This window comes from Callithrix jacchus, chromosome 3, assembly GCF_049354715.1.
Source record: "Callithrix jacchus isolate 240 chromosome 3, calJac240_pri, whole genome shotgun sequence".
In the NCBI taxonomy this organism is placed as follows: Eukaryota; Metazoa; Chordata; class Mammalia; order Primates; family Cebidae; genus Callithrix; species Callithrix jacchus.
In genome coordinates this window covers 115,293,323-115,320,161 of record NC_133504.1, presented here as the reverse complement: position 1 = coordinate 115,320,161, position 26,839 = coordinate 115,293,323, and the positions used below count along the sequence as shown (strand labels likewise).

The window sequence follows — 26,839 nt, the reverse complement described above, 5'->3', positions numbered from 1 at the left end:
TATGAGGCCAACAATCATATGAAAAAATGCTCATCGTCACTGGTCATCAGAGAGATGCAAATCAAAACCACATTGAGATACCATCTCACGCCAGTTAGAATGGCGATCATTAAAAAATCTGGAGACAACAGATGCTGGAGAGGATGTGGAGAAAAAGGAACACTTTTACACTGTTGGTGGGAGTGTAAATTAGTTCAAGCATTGTGGAAGACAGTGTGGCGATTCCTCAAGGCCTTAGAAACAGAAATTCCATTTGACCCAGCAATCCCATTGCTGGGTATATATCCAAAAGACTATAAATCGTTCTACTATAAGGACATATGTACACGAATGTTCACTGCAGCACTGTTTACAATAGCAAAGACCTGGAATCAACCCAAATGCCCATTGATAATAGACTGGATTGGAAAAATGTGGCACATATACACCATGGAATATTATGCAGCAATCAGAAATGATGAGTTCGTGTCGTTTGTAGGGACATGGATGAATCTGGAAAACATCATCCTCAGCAAACTGACACAAGAACAGAAAATGAAACACCGCATATTCTCACTCATAGGTGGGTGATGAAAAATGAGAACATATGGACACAGAAAGGGGAGTACTAAACACTGGGGTCTATTGGGGGGAAAAGGGGAGGGCCAGTGGGAGGGGGAGGTGGGGAGGGATAGCCTGGGGGGAAATGCCAAATGTGGGTGAAGGGGAGAAGAAAAGCAAAGCACACTGCCATGTGTGTACCTACGCAACTGTCTTGCATGCTCTGCTCATGTACCCCAAAACCTATAATCCAATTAAAAAAAATAAATAAATAAATAAATAAAAATTAAAAAAATATATATATTTCGTAGAGACGGGGTTTCACCATGTTGGATAGGGTGGTCTCCATCTCCTGACCTCATGATCTGCCCTCCTTGGCCTCCCAAAGTGCTGGGATTACAGGCATGAGCCACCATGCTAATTTTTTTAAAATGACCACTGAAAAGTATGACTCTGAGAACTCTCTGCTGGTCATTTTGTGGGATAGGATGCTGCTGGAACTTGGCCTAAGCCCCAAACCCAGTCCCTGAAATGGCTCATGTTGACCCATCCAGTCAGTTTGTTCCTTTATGCCCAGGGGAACAGAGCTGGTGCCCATCTCTTCATTATCTATTTCTCTCCAGTAAACACAGACATGCAACATCTCCCGGTCCCTGCTTTGCTAGCTGTCCTATTTGTAACAGGAATGATAAGTCATCTTATCATGAACAAATGATGAAATTAAGCAGGAAACAGAAGCCTATTAACCCAACACTCCTAACTTCTAGAATTGCATTCTAAACACCACACTTGGCCCTTGTTTACCTCTTAAGTCCATTATTAATCAGATCAGGAGAGGCATACTTTCCTTTTAAAATAGATTCTAGCTGAATTTTTAGAATCATGGATCTAATAAAGATTCTGCCCCATAACAGTTTTATTAACACTTAGGGATGAATGGAGGCAGATTTGGAGTGTTGTGAAGTCCATTTGTAACCAAGTAGTGATTTAATTCTACCTTCTTGAAAAAGACTTACTGGCTATTTCAAAGCCATCTTTATATATGCTGTCTAACTTTTACCACATTCACGTTCTGATCAATAGATTTTTTTTGTTTCATTAAAATTTTTACATTTCACCAACAGTTTCAGAAAATATTTTTTTTGAGACGGAGTTTTGCTCTTGTTGTCCAGGCAGGAGTGCAATGGCGCAATCTTGGCTCACTGCAACCTCCGCCTCCTGGGTTCAAACAATTCTCCTGCCTCAGCCTCCCTAGTAGCTGGGAATACAGGCGTGCACCCCCACACTTGGCTAATTTTGTATTTTTAGTAGAGATGGAGTTTCTCCATGTTGGTCAGGCTGGTCTTGAACTCCTGACCTCAGGTGATCCACCCACCTTGGCCTCACAAAGTGCTGGGATTACAGCTGTGAGCTACCGCGCTCAGCCCAGAAAAGATTTTGAAAACACATCCTTCTGTCGTTTTTGGTATTTAGAACAGTCCTTTGCTATACAGGTGTCCCCTATTAATTTCCCTATTTTTAAAAGCACACAAATACAATAATGGCTGATTTTTCTCTTTTTTTTTTTTTTTTTTTAGAAAACAAACAAACAAACAAACTACATTTCCCAGCTTCCTTTGCAGCTAGGCATGGGTGGTGGAACTTCTAGGATAACTCCTCAAGGAGGCATAAACTGTATCTTCCATGCTCTTGCCTGGGCATGATGTTGCAAGCACCGGCTGCCATCTTAGACCACAGGTGGCCTTGACGATAGAAGGCTGTTGTTAAGGACACTGAAGCAGAAGTTCAGACAGGGCCTGAGTGATGACCTAGAGCTGCAGCCATATTAGTTCAGGATCATCTATTTCTAAACTTCCTTTACAAGAGAAGATGAAACCTCTTCTTTACTTCAGCCACTTATTTTGGGGATTTCTGTTGTAGGAACCTGAATTTGATTATAACTGATGACATGTCTTTTCCTTCTAGTCCCACCTCTTGACACAACTGCAATTAACAATCGCGTTTTTCTACAAGTTTCTTTATGATCATAGCAAAGCTGTATTTATAGACATACACGTATAAAATGGTATCATGCTCTATACCATACTTTTCCATTGATTAATTTTATATATATATAAAGGTAAAATTCCCAGGTCAGGATATTCAGATTTCTAACATAATCCTTTTAACATTAGGCTATAAAATTATAGTATGGATGCATCATTATTGATTTTATTTAATTTTTAAAGTTACCCAAATATGTCAATTGTATTGTTTCTCTATACACACAATTATTTGATGCTGAATATTGCCAAAAAAAAATAGCACATCAAAGTTTCCTTTTGTTGGAATCCAAATTTTTGAAAACTGGAAAATCTAATTACTATGCTCTAGCTAAACTACCCAATGTTTTCATTATATTCTTTCCCCACAAGTGACTTTGCATCACATTCTTGATGTTGGGCTTCATCTCACTGACTTTAGGCTTCTAAAATACACTGGTATGCTTCTTTTTTTTTTTCTTTTTTTTTTTTTTTTTAGAGAGAAAAAGAGAAAAAGAAGGGGAAAAAAAGAAAAAGAGGGAAAAAGGAATATTACTTCATTCCTAAAATGGGTTTCAATAATGGCCGATCAATATTTTGAGTGTTTAAAGTGGTTAATGCATATTTTATGTGTTTAAAATGGAGACCTCTATTGTGTTTATTTGTTCTGGCTCTGAGTTCAAGTCCTAGGTATCGTTATCAATTTGTTGTCTCGTTGAATCTAAATCTCATTATGTGTCTTATGTATCTGGGTGTTAAGATCTCTTATTGTTACATCAATCCTTTTACCCTTGCATCCTTGTAGCTTTGAAATCTATTTTATTAAGTGTGAGAATTGCAACTCCTGCTTTTTATTTATTTATTTTTGCTCTCCATTTGGTTGGTGAGTTTTTTTCCATCCCCTTATTTTGAGTCTTTGTATATCTTCAGATATATTGTTAGATTTTGTGGATAATGTATATTTTGTGTGTTTAAAATGGAGAGCTCTATTGAGTTTATTTGTTCTGGATCTTAGTTCCAGTCCCGGGTATTGTTATGAATTTGTTGTCTCGTTGAATCTAAATCTCATTATGGGTCTTATGTATCTTATGTTAAGATCTCTTATTATTACATTATTCCTTTTACCCTTGTATCCTTGTAGCTTTGAAATCTATTTTGTCAAATGTGAAAATTGCAACTCCTGCTTCTTATTTATTTACTTTTGCTCTCCATTTGGTTGGTACGTTTTTGTTTTTTTTTTTTTTTTCCAACCCTTTATTTTGAGTCTATGTATATCTTTGGATATACCGTTAGATTTTGTCTGTATCTTTTGATTGGGAGATTTGGTCGATTTAAATTTAGGGTTGCTGCCATTTGTTATTAACTGGCTATTTTGTCCTTTCGTTGATAAAAATTCTTCTTTATGTTAATGCTCTTTACTTTTTGGTGTATTTTTAGAAAGGGTCATACTGGTTGTTCCTTTCTGTGTATAATGCTTCTTTTAGAAGTTCTTGTAAAGCAGGCCTGGTGGTAATAAAATCTCTGAGTACTTGCTTGTTCCTAAAAGATTTTATTTTTCCTTCAAATGTAAAGCTTAAATTGGCAGGATATGAAATTCTGGGCTGAAAGTTCTGTTGATTAAGTATATTGAATATTGGCCCCCACTCTCTTCTAGCTTGTAGGGTTTCCGTTGAGAGATCTGCTGTAAGCCTAATAGGCTTACCTTTATGGGTGACTTGATCTTTCTCTCTGGCTGCCCTTAATATTTTCTCCTTCATTTCGATCTTGGTGAATCTAATGATTATGTGCTTTGGGGTTGGTCTTCTTGAGGAATATCTTTGTGGTGTTCTCTGTATTGCCTGGGGTTGAATAGTGTCCTGCTTTGCTAAATTAGGAAAATTTTCCTGGATAATGTCCTGGAGAGTATTTTCCAGCTTGACTTCATTCTCTCCGTCACATTCAGGTACACCAATCAAGCGTATATTAGGTCTTTTCACATAGTCCCATATTTCTTGGAGACTTTGCTCATTCCTTTTTATCCTTTTTTCTCTATTCTTGTCTTGTCGTTTTGTTTCATTAAGTTGGTCTTCTACCTCTGATACCCTTTCTTCTGCTTGATCCATTCGGCTGTTTAAGCTTGTACATGTTTCACTAAGTTCTCGTGTTGTATTTTTCAACTCCATAAGTTCATTTGTATTCCTCTCTATATTGTCTATTCTTTTCAACATTTCATCTAACCTTTTTTCCAAGTTCTTAGTTTCTTTACATTGGGTTAGAACAAGTTCTTTTAACTCCCAGAAGTTTCTTATCATCCACCTTTTAAAGCCGACTTCAGATAATGGAACACAGTCCTTTTCCATCAGGGCTTGTTCCGTTACTGATGAGTCCTCTTCCATCAGGGCTTGTTCGGTTGCTGATGAGTCCTTTTCCATCAGGGCTTGTTCCGTTGCTGATGGGTTCTGATTTTGAGTATACTCGGCCTTCTTAGGCTGTTTTTTTCCCTTCATTGTAAATGAACCGCCTTTCTAATTAGTTTACTGAGTCGACGTCCGACTTATTGATTCCCAGTGCTGGGATCCGAGCAACCCACTGTGGCAGCCTAAATAGCAGCAGTAAGACTGATGGTGCTCTTCTGCCCGGGAATCTCTGGTCTGGCTTCCCTCTCGAGTCCGCAACAAGCGGCTCTGACTTCCGGGAGCTACAAACTCCGGTCAGTAGGGGAAGCAGTCCCGTTGGCTCTGCATGAAGAGCTGCTGCGCCCAGACGCCGGCAAAACCGCTGTGGCGGCCACAGGAGTCGCGCTGGCGACCCGTGGGGCTCCTCCACTGGGAATCGGCTGATCGGTGAGTGATGAAAATTCGTCTAATGATGTGGCGTCATCTCGTTCTCTGAGCTTTCACTGGGAGCTACAATCCTGAGCTGTTAGTGGTCGGCCATCTTGGATCCGATTTTTCTAATTACAATTTAAATTCTGAGTCTGACTGGGTTTTTAAAGTTCAAAATTCAAAATAACGTCTCTTCCTTGCAGTTCTAAACTGGTGCCTGGCCCAGTCCTTTTTGGTTTTGTTTAGTTTTACTCTCGATGCATCAGTAATTCCTATTTATGACTGCGGTAGAACACAACAGTCAATATGTTTTGCTGAAGGAGGGAGAGTGGCTGCTATTAGGCGTCTGAAGTCACTCAGCTGTTAGCTTTATTCTCACAACCTCCCCAGGGCAGGAGATTATATTCCGTTGAAGAAATTTGTCTTAGGTCTTTTTCTCTCCCACCCCGTGGAAAGAAATACAGTTTCAAGACAAACAGCATAACTAATTCTGTAAAGACAATAACTGAGCATTCAATCTTTGGTTAGTCTGTCAAAAAAGATAAAATATCTTTGCTAATTTTAATATATGCTACACTGACTCATTTTTATATTGTAAATTATAACCCAGCCGCTGAAAAGCAGTGACTTATAGGCAGTGTGGGTTATTTCTTAAAGTCAGTTATGTAGTCTAAAGTAATACTCTGAAATCCAACAGGGGCAGGCCTGGGGAGATGAAGGCATCCTCAGTTTACAGGAGGAATCCTTAGTAAACTGATTCTTTTTCACTCTCAGAGTTGATAAATAAATAATTGTTGGTTTGCTCCCATTGAACACTAATCTTACTGAATTTTATGTCTACCAGATGGCACTAAAATGATGAAAGATAACACAGAATAAACACTGGATGTTGTAATACCTTACAGCAAGAGCTAGCAAAAGCTTAATTGCTTCTTGGTGGAGCAGGAAGGACTGGAGAATAAGATGATGACAAATGTCATCGGGAAGAGGGGAACTTGCTTTCATTGCTTTGTTTTTGGAAATGTTTTTGTAGTCAATCACAAGTCTTATAACTGGATAAACTTGTGAGCTATACAAACTGGGTTTTGAAAATTATACACTTAAAGACTACTGGCAAATATCAATTTGTCTTAAGCATATAAAGGAAACAACATGTGGCTTCCGATGTGCTCACTGGTTTGTTTAAAGCCCAGTGGGAAGACAGACAGCTGGTGACAGCTTTTTTATATTCCAGGCTTAAGTATCACGCTTAAATGAGGTAGTATTTGCAAAGCACTTAGCATTGTTCCTGGAATAGAAATGATATCTATTAATTATCATTTTTGCCCCCTGTGGGATGATCATACAAATAGGTGCCAGCCTGCAGCCCTACGTGCTATGATGGCAGAGGGGCCAGGAAAGGTCCCTGCCCCTGCCATTCAAGATTCATTCTTGGGGCTTTGTGCTCTGTTAAATGCAAATGTTCCTTAGCAGCTATTTATGTCTTGGAATGAATATGTTTATTAGGTCTTTTCAGAAGAACAGTGTCAAGAGTAGAAAAAAGGAGTGCGTATAAAGCTCCTGGCAGCTCTGAGGTTGAAAGTAGTGATAACCAAACCTGACTGCCCAGTACTGGCCCTGGTGCCCACAGGTGCACAAGATGCTGCAGGTGCCATCTCTCTTGATACTTGCGAATATCTAGGATGTGAAAGTCCTGACTGCCAGGGCCATAAAGAGGAGAGCTTTTTATAAAGATTCGGCAACCCCAGCATTAGGGCATATTTGACTTTCTCCTTAGTGGTAGTGTAACAGTCCATGCCTTCCAGACAATTCCCGCTTTGGCAAATGGGATATGCTTTGGGGAAGCCTGGGGAGTGCTTTGATGGAAAGATGGTTAGCTCCAGGGAGGAATCTTGCTAACTGCACAGAAGCTCCCCAGTGTACTTCTTTTTGAAACTTACAGGTTCAAGAGAGGCCTGATGGGCCTGACGGGAAACATTCTCCATGTTTCTCATGTTCTGGGCTTTCTGAACCAACTAAGTTTCCACCTGTGTTGCATGTTGGACCAAACATCTCCCTTGATTTTCCACTGATTTCCAAAGGTCTTCTCCACCACCTCCTTTTTTTTTTTGAGTCTTGCTCTGTCGTTAGGCTGGAGTGCAGTGGCATGATCTTGGCTCACTGCAACCTCTGCCTCCTGGGTTCAAGTGATTCTCCCGCCACGGCCTCTTGAGTAGCTGGGACCACAGGCATGTGCCACCACGCCCCACTAATTTTTGTATTTTGACAGGGTTTCACCATGTTAGCCAGGATGATCTTGATTTCTTGACCTCATGATCCACCTGCCTCAGGCTCCCAAAGTGCTGGGATTACAGGCGTGAGCCACCATACCCTGCTGTCTTCCCTTTCTTACAGCAAACATTAAAAAATAATACATTAAGAGTGAGTAGGAATTTTGGGTGGTGGAGGTGAAATAACAGGTCACCTCTTTGGGAGACAGGTCCCACAAAGGTTGAATATTCCCTCAGTAACAATTCTACCTCTTACTTGGAGTGGAAGTCTCACCATCAAAAGAACCACTTCTAGAACACCATCGTGGGAAGGGTGAGCTGGCTCTGGTCCTTCCTAACAGCATGCTGACAGTGACAGCTAGTTGACTCTTGGAGAGGCACTGGGAAAGCCTGGCCTTGAGGAGATGGTATACAAGCAGATTTGAAAAAGGACAGAGTGCATGGCTGGTTCCCACCATCTCTGGAGGACTACACAGGGTCATGGACGTACTCACAGAGGGGGACAGAATATTACATGAGGGTCTTGGGCCCTGAGAAACAGTGAGGAACGGGGGATAGATATGAGTATCAAAGGTTTCTTCTTTTTAAGCCTCCTTCTCCATTTGCCAGCTTACTACATCTATAGGCACGGGAGAGAGTGTAATCCTAATGCTAATGTTGACCTTCAGGTTTAAAGATGGTATCTACACACATCAACAAATATCACAGAGCCCATGCATTTTTTCTTCTTTGCTAGTGAGGGAATAAAGAAGGTATTCTTTCCAAAACAAACGTATTGTACAATATTACATTCTCATACAGGATTTTAGAACATGAAATATATTATTCATGTTCTAAAATCATGCAGCAAAAGAAATCAAGTTAAGAATGTCTGAAATGATAAAGACAGTAAAGGGAAGAGAAAGTGTAAGGACAGCAGGGTGAATGTAAACGGATGTATGAGAGAAAAAGACCTTAAAAAAAAGAGCTGACTTGGCCGGGCGCAGTGGCTCATGCCTGTAATCCCAGCACTTTGGGAGGCTGAGGCGGGTGGATCACAAGCTCAAGAGATCGAGACCATCCCGGTCAACAGGGTGAAACCCCATCTCTACTAAAAATACAAAAAATTAGCTGGGCATGGTGGCGTGTGCCTGTAATCCCAGCTACTCAGGAGGCTGAGGCAGGAGAATTGCCTGAACCCAGGAGGCGGAGGTTGCGGTGAGCCGAGATCGCGCCATTTGCACTCCAGTCTGGGTAAAAAGAGCGAAACTCTGTCTCAAAAAAAAAAAAAATCAAAGAGCTGACTTCAGCATATTGACATGATATGATGATACTGAATAATCAACTGAGTCCCCCCATTGTTTCGATATGAGTCTGGGAGAATTTAAAATAAAAAAGAAATGTACCAAAGCATATAAAGCATTCTTTACGTTCTTCTTACCTAGGAAGGCTGCCATGTTCATAACTTGACTAAACACACAGCTTGCAGGAGGATTATCACCTGCAATGCTTGAAAAATAGAAAATGTTTTATAGTTATTATATCAAAATACATAATCCTCCCAACTTTTCCTGTGGTCCCACAAGACAAAAGAGAATTGCTGGGTTACCTTATATATGGTGCACGCTTCACACTAGGTTTCCTGGATAACCAAAAAAAATACAGAGGCTCAGGTGAAAGCACTGTCATTTGTGCGGTTTAACCTTCCCAGGGGAAAGTTTTTGCTAAATCTATTGATGAACAATGAATTACCCACAGGTAAACTTTACCTTTCAGCTGAATTTAATGGTAAAATTTTGTCATCTTCCACAGCTATGAAGTATCTATCAAAAAAGAATAATTTTATAAAACAAAGAAATTGCAAAAAAGAATCGCTTCCCAGTTTTATTAAACTTTACAAATCATATTCATTTTTTTCTGAGAAATGATCTTTTACAATTTTTTTACCCATAGATCATCTAGTTCTTTGAAGCTCAAATGTCATTATTAGTAATATTTCCTTAATTTCAAAACATCACCCAAATTAACGACAATGCTTATAAACTGGAAACTAGAAAACTAGTAAACAAGGAAACAGACCTTACAACTTTGAGCAAACTAAAATTAGGATTCAGTTTCCAACTTCTCAGGAATATGTGTCTGACCTTTAGTAAAAACTTTGAGGAACTAAAATAATTTTTTTAGAGAGAATATTACCTAAAATAAGCAGGAACATTTTGCGGTAAGCCAGGACTTCCAATGTAATGATATTCATTTCATAAATATATCAGACCCAGTCATGAATAACTGGACTATGAACTGGACTGCAAATGGAATCCATGGCATGATAGTGTCCAATTTGAAAATCTTGCAAATAATTAATTCATATAACCAGTTTACAAAATGTTCAATACAACAAGAACACATGAACACAAAATAAACTAGTATTCTTCACTACCTGCTTTGCATAATTATTACTCACTTTTGTTACTTACTTTGGTTATTAGAAAATGGGAAAAGAAATGAGGACTTTAGTGAGGTTGAATTAGTAAAATATATTATTTTAAAGTAAGCATTTATAAATAGAGTCATATAGATATGCCATCTACTATTTTTTTGGGGTGGGGACAGAGTCTTGCTCTGGTGCCCAGTCTGGAGTGCAGTGGTGTGATCTCAGCTCACTGCAACCTCTGCCTCCAGAGTTCAAGTGATTCTCATGCCTCAGCCTCCCAAGTAGCTGGGATTACAGGCATGCACCACTATACCCGGCTAATTTTTGTATTTTTAGTAGAGACAGGGTTTCACTATGTTGGCCAAGCTGGTCTCAAACTCCTGACCTCAAGTGATCTGCTGCCTCAGCCTCCCAAAATGCTGGGATTACAGGCGTAAGCCACCATGCCTGGCTGCCAAATCTAACTATTAAGGGTTACATTTTATCTCCATTGCACCTGAATCCTTAAATAATTAAATGAGAGAATACTCACACTATCCACAATCCAGCTGAAGTAAACAAAGTAAATACAAGAGGTAGGAACATCCATACGCTGCATTTCTTCCCATCCATGCCTGTACCACTGAAATAAAATAAACACATATTAGTAATTAAGGTAAAATATTTATTTCACTCCTTCAAGATAGAAAGTTTAGTCTAACTGAAAAAAAGTATATTTTATGAAACCATGATTCAAATTGGAATAATTATTGCCACCTACTCATGTGTGAAATCCCTGAAAGTTCACATGGATGATTGTTATCTAGCCTAAATGTACCAGAGTTTTAGTTGAGAACTAATGGAAAATTTATTTAAAAAGTTTTTTTGTAGAGATGGAGTCTAGCTATGTTGCCCAAGCTGGTCTTAAACTCCTGGCTTCAAATGATCCTCCTGCCTTGGCCTTCCGAAGTGTTGAGATTACAGGCATGAGCCACAGTGCCTGGCCAGAAAATTTTTCATAAAAACATTTATCCTTGTATAAGCACTGATATATTTAAGAAAAGACAGAAGAGTTTGGGTTAGGTTAGGACTTTTGCTATAAGAGTTAAGTACAAAGGTACTAATGTTAACATTTATGTATTTTTGGATCTGACATGTACATAAATCTACAGGCTGGCAGACAAGTGTTAAAAACAAATGGCTACTAAATAAATTAGCAATTATCAGGAGGAAATGACAAACACTTTGCAAATCTGAACCTTTCTCATGACATAATACTGAGCAGCTAACTCAGGAGACTAAAAATGAAATGCTCTGTGAAACAACGCATTGTGTATAACTTTAAATTAGTGTTAATAACTGAGCACAGTGGCTCATGCCTATAATCTCAGCACTTTGGGAGGCCAAGGTTGGGGGGCAGATCACAAGGTCAGGAGCTTGAGACCAGCCTGGCCAACATGGTGAAACCCCGTCTCTGATAAAAAATAAAAAAAAAATGAGCCAGGCATGATGGCACATGCCTGTAGACCCCTACTCAGGAGGCTGAGGCAGGAGAATTTGCTGGAACCCAAAATGCAGAGGTTGCAGTGAGCCAAGATCATGCCACTGCACTCCAGCATGGGCGACAGAGCAAGACTCTGTCTCAAAAATAAATAAAATAAAATAAATAAATACACTAAAAAAAATACATAGGTCTGGCGTTTTGGATGTTAAATTTTTTTAAAATTGCATTTTAGGTTTGGGGGTACATGTGAAGAACATGCAAGATAGTTGCATAGGTACACATGTGGCAGTGTGATTTGCTGCCTTCCTCCCCTTCACCTATATCTGGCATTTCTCCCCATGCTATCTCTCCCCAACTCCTCACCCCCTGCTGTCCCTCTCCTATTTCCCCCAACAGACCCCAGTGTGTAGTGCTCCCTTCCCTGTGTCCATGTGTTCTCATTGTTCAACACCTGCCTATGAGTGAGAACATGTGGTATTTCATTTTCTGTTCTTGTGCCAGTTTGCTGAGAATGATGGTCTCCAGGTTCATCCATGTCCCTGCAAAGGACACAAACTCATCATTTTTTTAATGGCTGCACAATATTCCATGGTGTATATGTGCCACATTTTCCCTGTCCAGTCTGTCATCGATGGGCATTTGGGTTAGTTCCAGGTCTTTGCTATTGTAAACAGTGCTGCAATGAACATGTGCATGTGTCCTTATAGTAGAACAATTTGTAATCCTTTAGATATATACCCAGTAATGGGATTACTGGGTCAAATGGAATTTCTATTTCTAGGCCCTTGAGGAATTGCCACACTGTCTTCCACAATGGTTGGACTAATTTACACTCCCACCAGCAGTGTAAAAGTGTTCCTATTTCTCCACACCCTCTCCAGCATCCGTTGTCTCCAGATTTTTTAATGATCACCATTCTAACTGGCGTGAGATGGTATCTCAATGTAGTTTTGAGTTGCATTTCTCTAATGACCAGTGATAATGAGCATTTTTTCATATGTTTGTTGGCCTCATGTATGTCTTCTTTTGTAAAGTGTCTGTTCATATCCTTTGCCCACTTTTGAATGGGCTTGTTTTTTTCTTGTAAATCTGTTTGAGTTCTTTGTAAATTCTGGATATCAGCCCTTTGTCAGATGGGTAAACTGCAAAAATTTTTTCCCATTCTGTTGGTTGCTGATTCACTCTAATGACTGTTCCTTTTGCCATGCAGAAGCTGTGGAGTTTGATTAGGTCCCATTGGTCTGTTTTGGCTTTTGTTGCCAATGCTTTTGGAGTTTTGGTCATGAAGTCCTTGCCTACTCCTATGTCCTGAATGGTTTTGCCTAGATTTTCTTCTAGGGTTTTTATGGTGTTAGGTCTTATGTTTAAGTCTTTACGCAATTTGGAGTTAATTTTAGTGTAAGGTGTCAGGAAGGGGTCCAGTTTCTGCTTTCTGCACATAGCTAGCCAGTTTTCCCAACATCATTTATTAAACAGGGAATCCTTTCCCCATTGCTTGTTTTTGTCAGGTTTGTCAAAGACCGGATGGTTGTAGATATGTTGTGTTGCCTCTGAGGCCTCTGTTCTGTTCCATTGGTCTATATCTCTGTTTTGGTATCTGCAGACAACATGATAGTATATCTAGAAGACCCCATCATCTCAACCCAAAATCTCCTAAAACTTTGATAAGCAACTTCAGCAAAGTCTCAGGATACAAAATCACTGTGCAAAAATCACAAGCATTCCTATACACCAATAACAGACTTAAAGAGAGCCAAATCAACAATGAACTGCCATTCACAATTGCTACAAAGAGAATAAAATACCTGGGAATACAACTAACAAGGAATGTAAAGGACCTCTTCAAGGAGAACTACAAACCACTGCTCAACAAAATAAGAGAGGACACAAACAGAGGGAGAAACATTCCATGCTCATGGTTAGGAAGAATCAATATCATGAAAATGGCCATACTGCCCAAAGTAACTTACAGATTCAATGCTATCCCTATCAAGCTACCAATGACATTCTTCACAGAACTGGGAAAAATCACCTTAAACTTCATATGGAACCAAAAGAGAGCGGCATAGCCAAGTCAATTCTAAGCAAAAAGAACACAGCGGGAGGCATCACACTATCAGACTTCAAACTATACTACAAGGCTACAGTAATCAAAACAACATAGTACTGGATGTTACATTTTTAAAGTGAAAAATATATTTTTAAGAATCCCCCCACACACAATGAAGTGAAAACCAGAAGCTCCAGAAATGTCTATGAAAAATTATCAGTATTAAAGATCAAGAAATAACTATCACTTTATGTCTTAACTGCCAGACAAAACCTATCAGAGACACTGGATGCCAACATAATCCTTATGGCAAAAACAAACCTGTTCTAAGAAAATTAAGTGCCCTAGTAATCTGCACTGGGGACCTGACAATTAGAAGAATAACGTCATTAAATGGCACCTCTAGGGAGATACCAATGCTCTTTAGTTTGGGTTTTACAATTAACTGCAGCAAGTTTGTTTACTGGATTTGAACCAGTACTGCCCCATTAGTGAATACCTCCAAGACATCTGCTTTCATATGCTGGGACTCTCTGGACCCTCCATGTGTTGAGATGAGAGAGAACATGATGCTCCCTTCAGACTGGCAAACCAATCCCTTCTGCAATGTCTCAGGAGGTCTTAGTTCCCAGGACTAGCGTACCTGATTATGTAGATCTTTCAGAGTAGGAGACAGACACAGGGCCTAAAAAAGTGTATTTGAACAGTTGTACCTTAGTCTAAACACATATCTGGGCAGTGGTATTAAGTAAATTACAGAATCTAGGAGTTGAAAGACATTAGAGCCACTTTCAATAATTTAATCCAATCTAACCCAGAACTATCCAACTCAAAATTATGGGCACCCTATGCATGCCAGGTACTATACCAGGTGGCAGAAATACTGAGGCAAGGTCTGATGAATACAACTATTTATACATAACATTCTATGGCTACTGTATAGCTGGGCACAGTGGCTCACACCTGAAATCCCAGCACTTTGGGAGCCTGAGGTGGGTGGATCACGAGGTCAGGAGTTCCACAGGACTGACCAATATGGTGAAACCCGTTTCTACTAAAGATACAAAAAATTAGCCGGGTGTGGTGGCACGCGTCTATAATCCTAGCTTCTCGGGAGGCTGAGGCAGGAGAATCACTTGAACCCGGGAGGCGGAGGCTGCAGTAAGCTGAGATCGTGCCATTGCACTTCAGCCTGGGCGTCATGGCAAGACTCTGTCTCAAAAAAAAAAAAAAAAAGCTACTGTATAAACTAAGTGGTCCATGGCTTTCTAGTTTATATAATATGGAAGAACAGTGAACATTTTAAGCATACACAATATTGTTAGTCTCTATTCATTTATTTACATCCAGAAAGTTGTGGGCTCACAATAAAGCTATTCATTATGGTGACAAAAATAATTCCATAAGTAGCTAAATGTAGAGGGAGCACAGTAAATAGGAGTGACGGTCGAGTATGCAAACCAATTATTCTAGGTCTGCCACTGAAATAGGGTCCTCTAATAGGATGAGTACAGCCCAGATGGCTAGGAGATCTGGTTCCCAACCTTGGCTTTCCCAATAACTGACTCATTAGGTCTGGGTTGTTACTTAAACCTGTAATACCATTTTCTTAAGGCATTACAGAATCTAGGAGCTGAAATATTTTTCAGCTCCTAGATTGTGAAATTCAACAAAGTGAAGACTACTGAATGCAAAGAAAGGGAGAAGGATGTCAAGGACAGAGGCTTCACAGAGTGGCAGTACCTTGGAGGTTAAGCCAAGTCTGGTATTTTACACCTTTGCAAAAACAGAATGATCCAATATACTCAGAATTATCAGCCCCAGAGAAAATGTTAACTGTCTTTACAATAGATTGGTGAATACATCAGAATGACCACTTATTAATGTACAATAAGAGGCACAACTGTCAAATGGACAAATACTTATTCTGGCTCCCCTTTTAGGAACATCCATGTGGGAAATCGAAATTGTCAAGCAGGGAGGTAGAGTAAAGGGAGTTAACAAGATAATTCTAAGACCATGGCATCAAGCTAAAAACAGCTTTATATACTAATTTCCTGGCCCGAGGTACTGGGATGTCCGCTTCAGCCACTGATCCTCATTTGCCCGCTCTTGTCAGCTTATATTATTACCAAACTTGCAATAGAGAAACAACTCTGATGAGCTCTCCGTTCCAGGTACTGGGGGAGGATTCCTGGAGGTGCCTGAAGATGAATGTTTAATTTGGTTTAGTTTCACAAGCCAGATACTTGGCTGAAAGTACCTTTTTGCAAAGGTAAACAAACAGATCTATTAAATTAACTCTTTTTTTGGAGACAGGATCTCGCTTTGTCAGCCAGGCTGGATGGGGTGCAGTTATGCAATCACAGCTCACTGCTGCTTCAACCTCCTGGGCTCAAGCAATCCTCCCACCTCAGCCCCCTAAGTAGCTGGGACTACAGCTGTGCGCCATCACACCTGGCTAATTTTTTTGTAGAGACAAGGTTTCACTATGTTACCCAAGCTATTCTGGAACTCCTGACCTCAAGTGATCTGCCCACGTGAGCCACTGCCTGTGGCCAAATTAACTGTTAACTTTGCCTTACTGTTGCCTGAGAATTAAAGTTACAAGTCGGAGATGGATTTGTTTCTTGCATCCTTCCAGACACCATGAAAATAAACTGGCCCATTGCTTCTAGTCACATTAGAAAGTGTCACCCAAATCTTACTTACATTTCCTAGCAAGAATAACTTCCACTCTTTCCCTCAGCTAAATCAACAAGATTCCTCCCAGCTAGAAAAGTACAGTTTCCCCTTGCCTCTTTAAAGAAGGAGGGGGAGAGGAAAGGAATACTCCACACTCCTAAAATAGTTTTATCTTTGCTCTTTTTTTTTCATCTCACTATGTTGTCCAGGCTGAATTCAAACTCTTGGGTTCAAGAGATCCTCCCACTTCAGCCTCCCTAGTAGCTGGGACTACAGGCATGCACCACCACACCTGGCTTGTTGTATCTTTACATTCTGAGTACTTCTTTTTTTCCCTCCCTTCCTCCCTTCCCTTCCCTCCCTCCCTCCCTCTCTCCCTCCCTCCTTCCCTCACTCCCTCCCTCCTTCCCTCACTCCCTCCCTACCTCCCTTCCTTCTCTCTCTCTCTCTCTCTCTCTTTCTTTCAAGTCTCGTTCTGTCGCCCAGGCTGAAATGCAGGGGTGTGATCTCTGCTCACTGCAAACTCCGCCTCCTGCATTCAAGTGATTCTCCCACCTCAGCCTCCCAAGTAGCTGCGATTACAGTCACCCGCCACCACACCCAGCTAATTTTTGTATTTTTAGTAGAGATGGGGTTTCACCATGTTGGCCAGGCTGGTCTCAAACTCCCAACCTCAGGTGATCAGCCTGCCTTGGCCTCCCAAAGTGCTAGGATTATAGGTGTGAGCCACCTCGCTCTGCCTCTACTTCTTTGTTATTCTACATAATATTTACTCTATTGATATTAATCTTCCAATAATACTTCACAGCAAAAAAATTAAAGATAATTCTTCCCATGTCCTGAATGGTTAATTATATCTAGGACAACGTCACCTCATGAGCTTCTAACAAATAGAGGAAACGAGCCAGAATTTGCATAAACCTTCTTGAAAGGGTTCTGGCATTTAGATTTGCTTTGGAAGACTCTCCTCCGAATGGTGTCATTTATCCAAATGATTTGCAAAGCTGTTATCCAGATGGTCAAAGCTTCCTAGACAGCCAATACTGCAAACTGTATATTTCTGTCACATGTTCTTTTCTTCCAATAAATGTCACTCCCTGAGTCTGAGTTATCTTCACTCTCTTTTACTCAATCTGTGGTGTGAGTGAGACTGCACAGTGGGGCTCGTCAACACTGTTTTGATGATTTTGATGAAAATCCCATCTTCTACCGGTCCCTTTGTGACCTGGCATCCCTGGAGTTTTCTGTTTTCCTCTGAGAGAAAATGACCTGTAGCTCAAGGTCGGCAGAGGCTCCCACTGTTGACATTTTTGTTGCTCTGGAAGTCTTAAAGCTGCAAATACCCAAGAGAACACCTGGCATTTGAAAATGTACAATTTTTGTGGACGTGAACAGAATGTTACTATAACCCCATGTTAGTTTATTTTATTTATTTATTTTTTTTAATTTTTTATTGGATTATAGGTTTTGGGCTACATGAGCAGAGCATGCAAGACAGTTGCGTAGGTACACACATGGCAGTGTGCTTTGCTTTTCTTCTCCCCTTCACCCACATTTGGCATTTCTCCCCAGGCTATCCCTCCCCACCTCCCCCTCCCACTGGCCCTCCCCTTTTCCCCCCAATAGACCCCAGTGTTTAGTACTCCCCTTTCTGTGTCCATGTGTTCTCATTTTTCATCACCCACCTATGAGTGAGAATATGCGGTGTTTCATTTTCTGTTCTTGTGTCAGTTTGCTGAGGATGATGTTTTCCAGATTCATCCATGTCCCTACAAACGACACGAACTCATCATTTCTGATTGCTGCATAATATTCCATGGTGTATATGTGCCACATTTTTCCAATCCAGTCTATTATCAATGGGCATTTGGGTTGATTCCAGGTCTTTGCTATTGTAAACAGTGCTGCAATGAACATTCGTGTACGTGTGTCCTTATAGTAGAACGATTTATAGTCTTTTGGATATATACCCAGTAATGGGATTGCTGGGTCAAATGGAATTTCTGTTTCTAAGGCCTTGAGGAATCGCCACACTGTCTTCCACAATGGTTGAACTAATTTACACTCCCACCAACAGTGTAAAAGTGTTCCTTTTTCTCCACATCCTCTCCAGCATCTGTTGTCTCCAGATTTTTTAATGATCGCCATTCTAACTGGCGTGAGATGGTATCTCAATGTGGTTTTGATTTGCATCTCTCTGATGACCAGTGACGATGAGCATTTTTTCATATGATTGTTGGCCTCATATATGTCTTCTTTCGAAAAGTATCTGTTCATATCCTTTGCCCACTTTTGAATGGGCTTGTTTGTTTTTTTCCTGTAAATCTGCTTGAGTTGTTTGTAAATTCTGGATATCAGCCCTTTGTCAGATGGGTAGACTGCGAAAGTTTTTTCCCATTCTGTTGGTTGCCGATCCACTCTAGTGACTGTATCTTTTGCCGTGCAGAAGCTGTGGAGTTTCATTAGGTCCCATTTGTCTATTTTGGCTTTTGTTGCCAATGCTCTTGGTGTTTTGTTCATGAAGTCCTTGCCTACTCCTATGTCCTGGATAGTTTTGCCTAGATTTCCTTCTAGGGTTTTTATGGTGCCAGGTCTTATGTTTAAGTCTTTAATCCATCTGGAGTTAATTTTAGTGTAAGGTGTCAGGAAGGGGTCCAGTTTCTGCTTTCTGCACATGGCTAGCCAGTTTTCCCAACACCATTTGTTAAACATGGAATCCTTGCCCCATTGCTTGTTTTTGTCAGGTTTATCAAAGATTGTATAGTTGTATGTATGTTGTGTTGCCTCCGGTGCCTCTGTTTTGTTCCATTGGTCTATATCTCTGTTTTGGTACCAGTACCATGCTGTTTTGATTACTGTAGCCTTGTAGTATAGTTTGAAATCCGGTAGTGTGATGCCCCCCGCTGTGTTCTTTTTGCTTAGAATTGACTTGGCTATGCGGGCTCTCTTTTGGTTCCATATGAAGTTCATGGTGGTTTTTTCCAGTTCTGTGAAGAAAGTCAATGGTAGCTTGATGGGGATAGCGTTGATTCTGTAAATTACTTTGGGCAGTATAGCCATTTTCACGATATTAATTCTTCCTAACCATGAACATGGAATGTTTCTCCATCTGTTTGTGTCCTCTCTGATTTCGTTGAGCAGTGGTTTGTAGTTCTCCTTGAAGAGGTCCCTTACGTTCCTTGTGAGTTGTATTCCAAGGTATTTTATTCTTTTTGTAGCAATTGCGAATGGCAGTTCGCTCTTGATTTGGCTTTCTTTAAGTCTGTTATTGGTGTAGACGAATGCTTGTGATTTTTGCACATTGATTTTATATCCTGAGACTTTGCTGAAGTTGTTTATCAGTTTCAGGAGTTTTTGGGCTGAGGCGATGGGGTCTTCTAGGTATACTATCATGTCATCTGCAAATAGAGACAATTTGGCTTCCACCTTTCCTATTTGAATACCCTTTATTTCTTTTTCTTGCCTGATTGCTCTGGCTAGAACTTCCAGTACTATATTGAATAGGAGTGGTGAGAGAGGGCATCCTTGTCTAGTACCAGATTTCAAAGGGAATGCTTCCAGTTTTTGCCCATTCAGTATGATATTGGCTGTTGGTTTGTCATAAATAGCTTTTATTACTTTGAGATACGTTCCATCGATACCGAGTTTATTGAGGGTTTTTAGCATAAAGGGCTGTTGAATTTTGTCAAATGCCTTCTCTGCGTCAATTGAGATAATCATGTGGTTTTTGTTTTTGGTTCTGTTTATGTGGTGAATTACGTTGATAGACTTGCGTATGTTGAACCAGCCTTGCATCCCCGGGATGATCCTACTTGATCATGATGAATAAGTTTTTTGATTTGCTGTTGCAATCGGCTTGCCAATATTTTATTGAAGATTTTTGCATCTATGTTCATCATGGATATTGGCCTGAAGTTTTCTTTTCTCGTTGGGTCTCTGCCGGGTTTTGGTATCAGGATGATGTTGGTCTCATAAAATGATTTGGGAAGGATTCCCTCTTTTTGGATTGTTTGAAATAGTTTTAGAAGGAATGGTACCAGCTCCTCCTTGTGTGTCTGGTAGAATTCGGCTGTGAACCCATCTGGACCTGGGCTTTTTTTGTGAGGTAGGCTCTTAATTGCTGCCTCAACTTCAGACCTTGTTATTGGTCTATTCATAGTTTCAGCTTCCTCCTGGTTTAGGCTTGGGAGGACACAGGAGTCCAGGAATTTATCCATTTCTTCCAGGTTTACTAGTTTATGTGCATAGAGTTGTTTGTAATATTCTCTGATGATGGTTTGAATTTCTGTGGAATCTGTGGTGATTTCCCCTTTATCATTTTTTATTGCATCTATTTGGTTGTTCTCTCTTTTCTTTTTAATCAATCTGGCTAGTGGTCTGTCTATTTTGTTGATCTTTTCAAAAAACCAGCTCTTGGATTTATTGATTTTTTGAAGGGTTTTTCGTGTCTCAATCTCCTTCAGCTCAGCTCTGATCTTAGTAATTTCTTGTCTTCTGCTGGGTTTTGAGTTTTTTTGATCTTGCTCCTCTAGCTCTTTCAATTTTGACGATAGGGTGTCAATTTTGGATCTCTCCATTCTCCTCATATGGGCACTTATTGCTATATACTTTCCTCTAGAGACTGCTTTAAATGTGTCCCAGAGGTTCTGGCACGTTGTGTCTTCATTCTCATTGGTTTCGAAGAACTTCTTTATTTCTGCCTTCATTTCGTTGTTTACCCAGTCAACATTCAAGAGCCAGTTGTTCAGTTTCCATGAAGCTGTGCGGTTCTGGGTCGGTTTCTGAATTCTGAGTTCTAACTTGATTGCACTATGGTCTGAGAGGCTGTTTGTTATGATTTCAGTTGTTTTGCATTTGTTGAGCAGTGCTTTACTTCCAATTATGTGGTCAATTTTAGAGTAGGTGTGATGTGGTGCTGAGAAGAATGTGTATTCTGTGGATTTGGGGTGGAGAGTTCTGTAAATGTCCACCAGGTTTGCTTGCTCCAGGTCTGAGTTCAAGCCCTGGGTATCCTTGTTGATTTTCTGTCTGGTTGATCTGTCTAGTATTGACAGTGGAGTGTTAAAGTCTCCCACTATTATTGTGTGGGAGTCTAAGTCCTTCTGTAAGTCATTAAGAACTTGCCTTATGTATCTGGGTGCTCCTGTGTTGGGTCCATATATGTTTAGGATCGTTAGCTCTTCTTGTTGTATCGATCCTTTTACCATTATGTAATGGCCTTCTTTGTCTCTTTTGATCTTTGTTGCTTTAAAGTCTATTTTATCACAGATGAGAATTGCAACTCCTGCTTTTTTTTGCTTTCCATTAGCTTGGTAAATCTTCCTCCATCCCTTTATTTTGAGCCTTTGTGTATCCTTGCATGTGAGATGGGTTTCCTGGATACAGCACACTGATGGGTTTTGGCTTTTTATCCAATTTGCCAGTCTGTGTCTTTTGATTGGTGCATTTAGTCCATTTACATTTAGGGTTAATATTGTTATGTGTGAATTTGATACTGCCATTTTGATTCTAAGTGGCTGTTTTGCCTGTTAGTTGTTGTAGATTCTTCATTATGTTGAAGCTCTTTAGCATTCAGTGTGATTTTGGAATGGCTGGTACTGATTGATCCTTTCTATGTGTAGTGCCTCTTTTAGGAGCTCTTGTAAAGCAGGCCTGGTGGTGACAAAATCTCTGAGTACTTGCTTGTTCGCAAAGGATTTTATTCTTCCTTCACTTCTGAAGCTCAGTTTGGCTGGATATGAAATTCTGGGTTGAAAGTTCTTTTCTTTAAGAATGTTGAATATTGGCCCCCACTCTCTTCTGGCTTGTAGTGTTTCTGCCGAGAGATCTGCTGTGAGTCTGATGGGCTTCCCTTTGTGGGTGACCCGACCTTTCTCTCTGGCTGCCCTTAGTATTCTCTCCTTTATTTCAACCCTGTTGAATCTGACGATTATGTGCCTTGGGGTTGCTCTTCTTGCGGAATATCTTTGTGGTGTTCTCTGTATTTCCTGCAATTGAGTGTTGGCTTGTCTTGCTAGGTGGGGGAAATTTTCCTGGATGATGTCCTGAAGAGTATTTTCCACCTGGGATTCATTCTCTTCGTCCCCTTCTGGTACACCTATCAAACGTAGGTTAGGTCTTTTCACATAGTCCCACATTTCTTGGAGACTTTGTTCATTCCTTTTTGCGCTTTTTTCTCTGATCTTGGTTTCTCGTTTTATTTCATTGAGTTGGTCTTCGACTTCAGATATTCTTTCTTCTGCTTGGTCAATTCGGCTATTGAAACTTGCGTTTGCTTCGCGAAGTTCTCGTATTGTGTTTTTCAGCTCCTTTAATTCATTCATATTCCTCTCTAAGGTATCCATTCTTGTTATCATTTCCTCGAATCTTTTTTCAAATCTTTTTTCAAGGTTCTTAGTTTCTTTGCATTGATTTAATACATGATCTTTTAGCTCACAAAAGTTTCTCATTATCCATCTTCTGAAGTCTAATTCCGTCATTTCGTCACAGTCATTCTCCGTCCAGCTTTGTTCCCTTGCTGGTGAGGAGTCTTGGTCCTTTCTAGGAGGTGATGTGTTCTGGTTTCGAGTGTTTTCCTCCTTTTTGCGCTGGTTTCTTCCCATCTTTGTGGATTTGTCCGCTGGTCGTCTGCGTAGTTGCTGACTTTTCGTTTGGGTCTCTGAGTGGACACCCAGAATGTTGATGATGAAGTATTTCTGTTGCTTGGTTTTCCTTCTACCAGTCTAGCCCCTTCACTGTACGACTGTTGAGGTCCGCTCCAGACCCTGCTTGTCTGGGGTGCACCTCTAGTAGCCGTGGCACAGCGAGGGATGCTACCAGTTTCTTTTTCTGCTCTCTTTGTCCCAGGATGATGCCTGCCTAATGACAGTCTTTTGGATATAGAGGGGTCAGGGAGCTGCTTGAGGAGACAGTTTGTACTTTATAGGGGTTTAATTGCTGAGCTGTGCACTCTGTTGTTCATTCAGGGCTGTTAGGCTGCTATGTTTGATTCTGCTGCAACACAGCTCATTAAACAACCCTTTTTTTTTCTCAAATGCTCTGTGTTGAGGGGTTTGGGCTTTATTTTTGGATGTCCGATCAGGTGTCCTGCCCAGCTCAAAGGCAGACTAGCCACTGTTTGGCTGCCGAGGCTCCGCCCTGCTGTTGTGTGATTCGCGCTGTTCCTGCCGGCTCTGCTGTGGTCTCTGCCATGCCCTGCGGCGGAGTCTCTTCGTTGTAGCGTGTTGCCTCAGCAACAGCAGGCTGCGTCAGCAGTGGGCGTGTATCTCAGTAGGGACGGGTTGCCTCGGCAACGGCTGGCTGCCTCAGCAGTGGGCGTGTATCTCAGTTTGGGCAGGTTGCCTCGGCAACGGCTGGCTGCCTCAGCAGTGGGCATGTATATCAGTTGGGGCAGGTTGCCTCCGTAGTGGTGGACGCCTCTCCCCCACAGAGCGTCTCGGACCGTCTGCCCGGGATAGTTTGAAATCGCGGTTTTGTTCGTCCCACTGGGTATCCCAAGCGATCTGTCCCTGCAATCCCCTGGGCTGGGCTACTGTGTAAGTCTCGTTCAGTCTCAAGTCCAGCCCTCTCAGGTCTCAGGTTGCCGGTTCAACAAGGCACCCGGACAAGCGCGCCCTGTGGGGATTGCTGGGTAGGGCCGGCCGCCGCCGCCCCGGCTGCCGGCTTCGCCAGGCAGACCTACTGCCTGGCGTCCCGTGTCTTTTTATACTTGGGAGTTTCCCCGTTCTGTGGGCAACAAAGATCAGTCTGGAAATGCAGCACTGACTCACCGTTTGCGAATTCAACGCGGGCTCCAATCCTGGGTTGTTCTCACAGCGCCATCTTGAGTCCCCCCTCCCATGTTAGTTTATTATCTAAGACTCTAACACCTTTAATTGGCTAGAAAAGGGGGTCTTTATGGAGTCAGAGTTACAGCAGGGAGGGGTGGCTCACACTTGAAATCCCAGCACCTTGGGAGGCTCAGGTGGGCAGAACATCTAAGGACAGGAGTTTGAGACCAGGTTGGCCAACATGGTGAAAACTGTCTCCAGTAAAAATACAAAAATTAGCTGGGTGTGGTGGCATGCACCTGTAGTCCCAGCTACTTGGGAGGCTAAGGCAGGAGAATTGCTTGAGCCCGGGAGGCAGAGGCTGCAATGAGCCGAGATCCACTTCACTCCAGTCTAGAGGACAGAGCAAGACTCTTTCTCAGTAAATAAATAAATAAATAAAGTCAAAGTCACGTGATTATTCATACTGTTATCATCAAGTTCAAAGCAGATAGTTTATACAGTGTTAGCTACTGAAGCTACAAGTGAAAGGACATAGCATACCATTACCCATGCTAATCCTTGAAGACAAACTTTCTATTCTGTCAAGCCACAAATGGAAATGGAAGCTACAAATGGTAAAGAAAAGCCCAATCTTCATTTACAGCTTAAAAACTTTATTAGTGAGAACCACTTACAACAATGACTGTGAAGTGTCATGAAAGTAAATTTTTTCAAAGGCTGGAAAGGACTTGCTTATTATAAATAGAAGGACTTTGTCCTGCCTGGGGCAATGGAGAGAGGCACCTATAGTTCACAGACTCTGGAGCCCGGCGACCAGGGCCTGGAATCTCAGCTCTGCCTCTTATTGGTTGTGTGTCCTTGGTTAAGTCTTCTCTGTGCCTCAGTTTCCGCATCAGCAAAGTGGAAATAATAATGGTATCTACCTTAGAGGGTTTTTATGAGGATTGAAAATACGTTTAAAGCACTCAGAACAGTGCCTGGCATACAGCCAGCATTTCAATAAATGTTAACTGTATTACACTGAAAATGCTGTTGGGGGTCTTTGGTTATCTTTTTTTGTCTTGTAATTTATCAGGGAATGAGACCCCTGCTACAGTAATTTTTCATTCTTCTGTTAGGGCCAGCTGGAAGAAAGCAGAAATGATAAAGGAGTCACCCCCTCTTGGCCACGACGGTCCAGTATTCGTGAACTATCCTTGGTTTGTTTTTAACCACCTGATAATCTTACTTTTCTTTTGTGTCATGGGCAAGTGTGAAGGGCTCGTATTATCTTATCATTCACTTGTAATTATAAGGGGTAATGATGAGGACTGTTTATTTTGTTTTTCCCCTAAAATGTTTGCAGCCTCTCAGATATAAATCAGCCTGAGGAGATACGCAATACGACCAACAAATGTCACACTTGTTCTGCTAACAAAATTGTGTTTTCACTGAATCCTAAGTTGGGGAAGGCAAAATAGTCAGGTGATCTGGTGTCACTTTGAGTGTATGACTTCCTTCCATCAGCAGATATAAACAATATTATTCAATCAATGAGGTCGCTATCCCTGTTCCCACACTTTTCATGAGCGCTGGCAAGAAAAAATATTAAAGAATTTCTATTCGACATTATCATTCCCAAAAGAATATGATTATTCCTAAGTAGAACCAATGACAACTAGTTTTTCTCCAATGCTGTCTTGATTTCTAAAATCAATCACCTTCATTCAACTGAAGCTGACTATAGGGATCCTTTCATGACAATGACCTAAAGATTCTTTTTCTCAGAAATTGATGGAGCACATTGTCCCAACACTATTATTTTTTTTTTTAGATAGGGTCTCTCTCTTGTCACTCAGGCTGGAGTGCAGAGGTACGATCACGGCTCACTGCAGCCTCAATCTCCCCAGGCTCAGGTGATCCTCCCACTTCAGCTTCCTAAGTAGGTGGGACTACAGACGTGTGCCACTATGCCCGGCTAATTTTTATACTTTTTGTAGAGACAGAGTCTCATCATATTGCCCAGAATGGTCTTGAACTTCTGGGCTCGAGCGATCCACCCGCCTAGGCCTCCTAAAGTGTTAAGATTACAGGTGTGAGCCACCATGCCTGGCCTGTCCCTAAACTATTGACAGAATCATTCCAGAAGGAATTCCCTTCAACAAGCACTTTAATTCAATAATATTGTCTTAAGAGTTTCTATGCCAAGATCCTCTTCAGAGTCCAATTATATCTTTAATAATAATAAAAATATTGCCCACATGTGGCAGATGTAACTGCCACACCAACAGTCATTTCTCCTCTTTTCACCAGCTAATAGAAATCTAATTTCATGAGGGAGAGCAATGTATTCAGCCCAAGGCTATGGGTCATGAGTTGTTAAGCTAATCATAGTGATCTCATTTTCCTTTAAAAGTACCTTTCCAGACTCCTTTGAACCTGGCCCATGAGATGCAAGGGAAGTCTACTGAGTAACAAATGGGAAGGGCATCCCTGACAGAGGATTGTTTCTTTTCTTCCCATCCTACTTCTCTCTCACTTGGGATGCTATAATAAAAATACAGTACCCAGTGCTATGGCAGCCATAATGTAACCACGAGACAAAAAAACATGAGGACTCAAGTCAACATACTGAGAATGGTAGATTGGATAGTGGGAAGAACTGAGTCCTTGAAAAAACCCCAAATGCTCGATATCATCCACTTCCAAACTTGTAATATGAATCAATTCAAAGTCATTATTGCTTTATTACCGTAGGGTAGTAGAGCACCAAAATCCACTCTCTCTCCTTCCATTATAGTTTGGCAAGTGGCTGCTCACCTACC

The 26,839-nt window shown here is 41.1% G+C and overlaps 1 protein-coding gene across 2 annotated transcripts in view; it reads right to left on the bottom strand.

The window, feature by feature from the left end:
- The window catches only part of TMEM150C (transmembrane protein 150C), a 95,991-nt gene that overhangs the window by 22,238 nt on the left and 46,914 nt on the right, over positions 1 to 26,839 (bottom strand). Inside the window, exons 1-5 of one of the 2 annotated variants that reach the window (XM_054253210.2) lie at positions 24,033 to 24,099; positions 10,578 to 10,667; positions 9,384 to 9,437; positions 9,224 to 9,256; positions 9,056 to 9,123 (exon numbers count right to left, since the gene is read on the bottom strand). In XM_054253210.2, the coding sequence (XP_054109185.1) occupies positions 9,056 to 9,123; positions 9,224 to 9,256; positions 9,384 to 9,437; positions 10,578 to 10,657 (235 nt within the window). In that variant the 5' untranslated portion in view covers positions 10,658 to 10,667; positions 24,033 to 24,099. Of the gene's footprint in view, positions 1 to 9,055; positions 9,124 to 9,223; positions 9,257 to 9,383; positions 9,438 to 10,577; positions 10,668 to 24,032; positions 24,100 to 26,839 lie in introns of those variants that run through there. The other variant, XM_008993085.5, reaches the window with a different exon arrangement.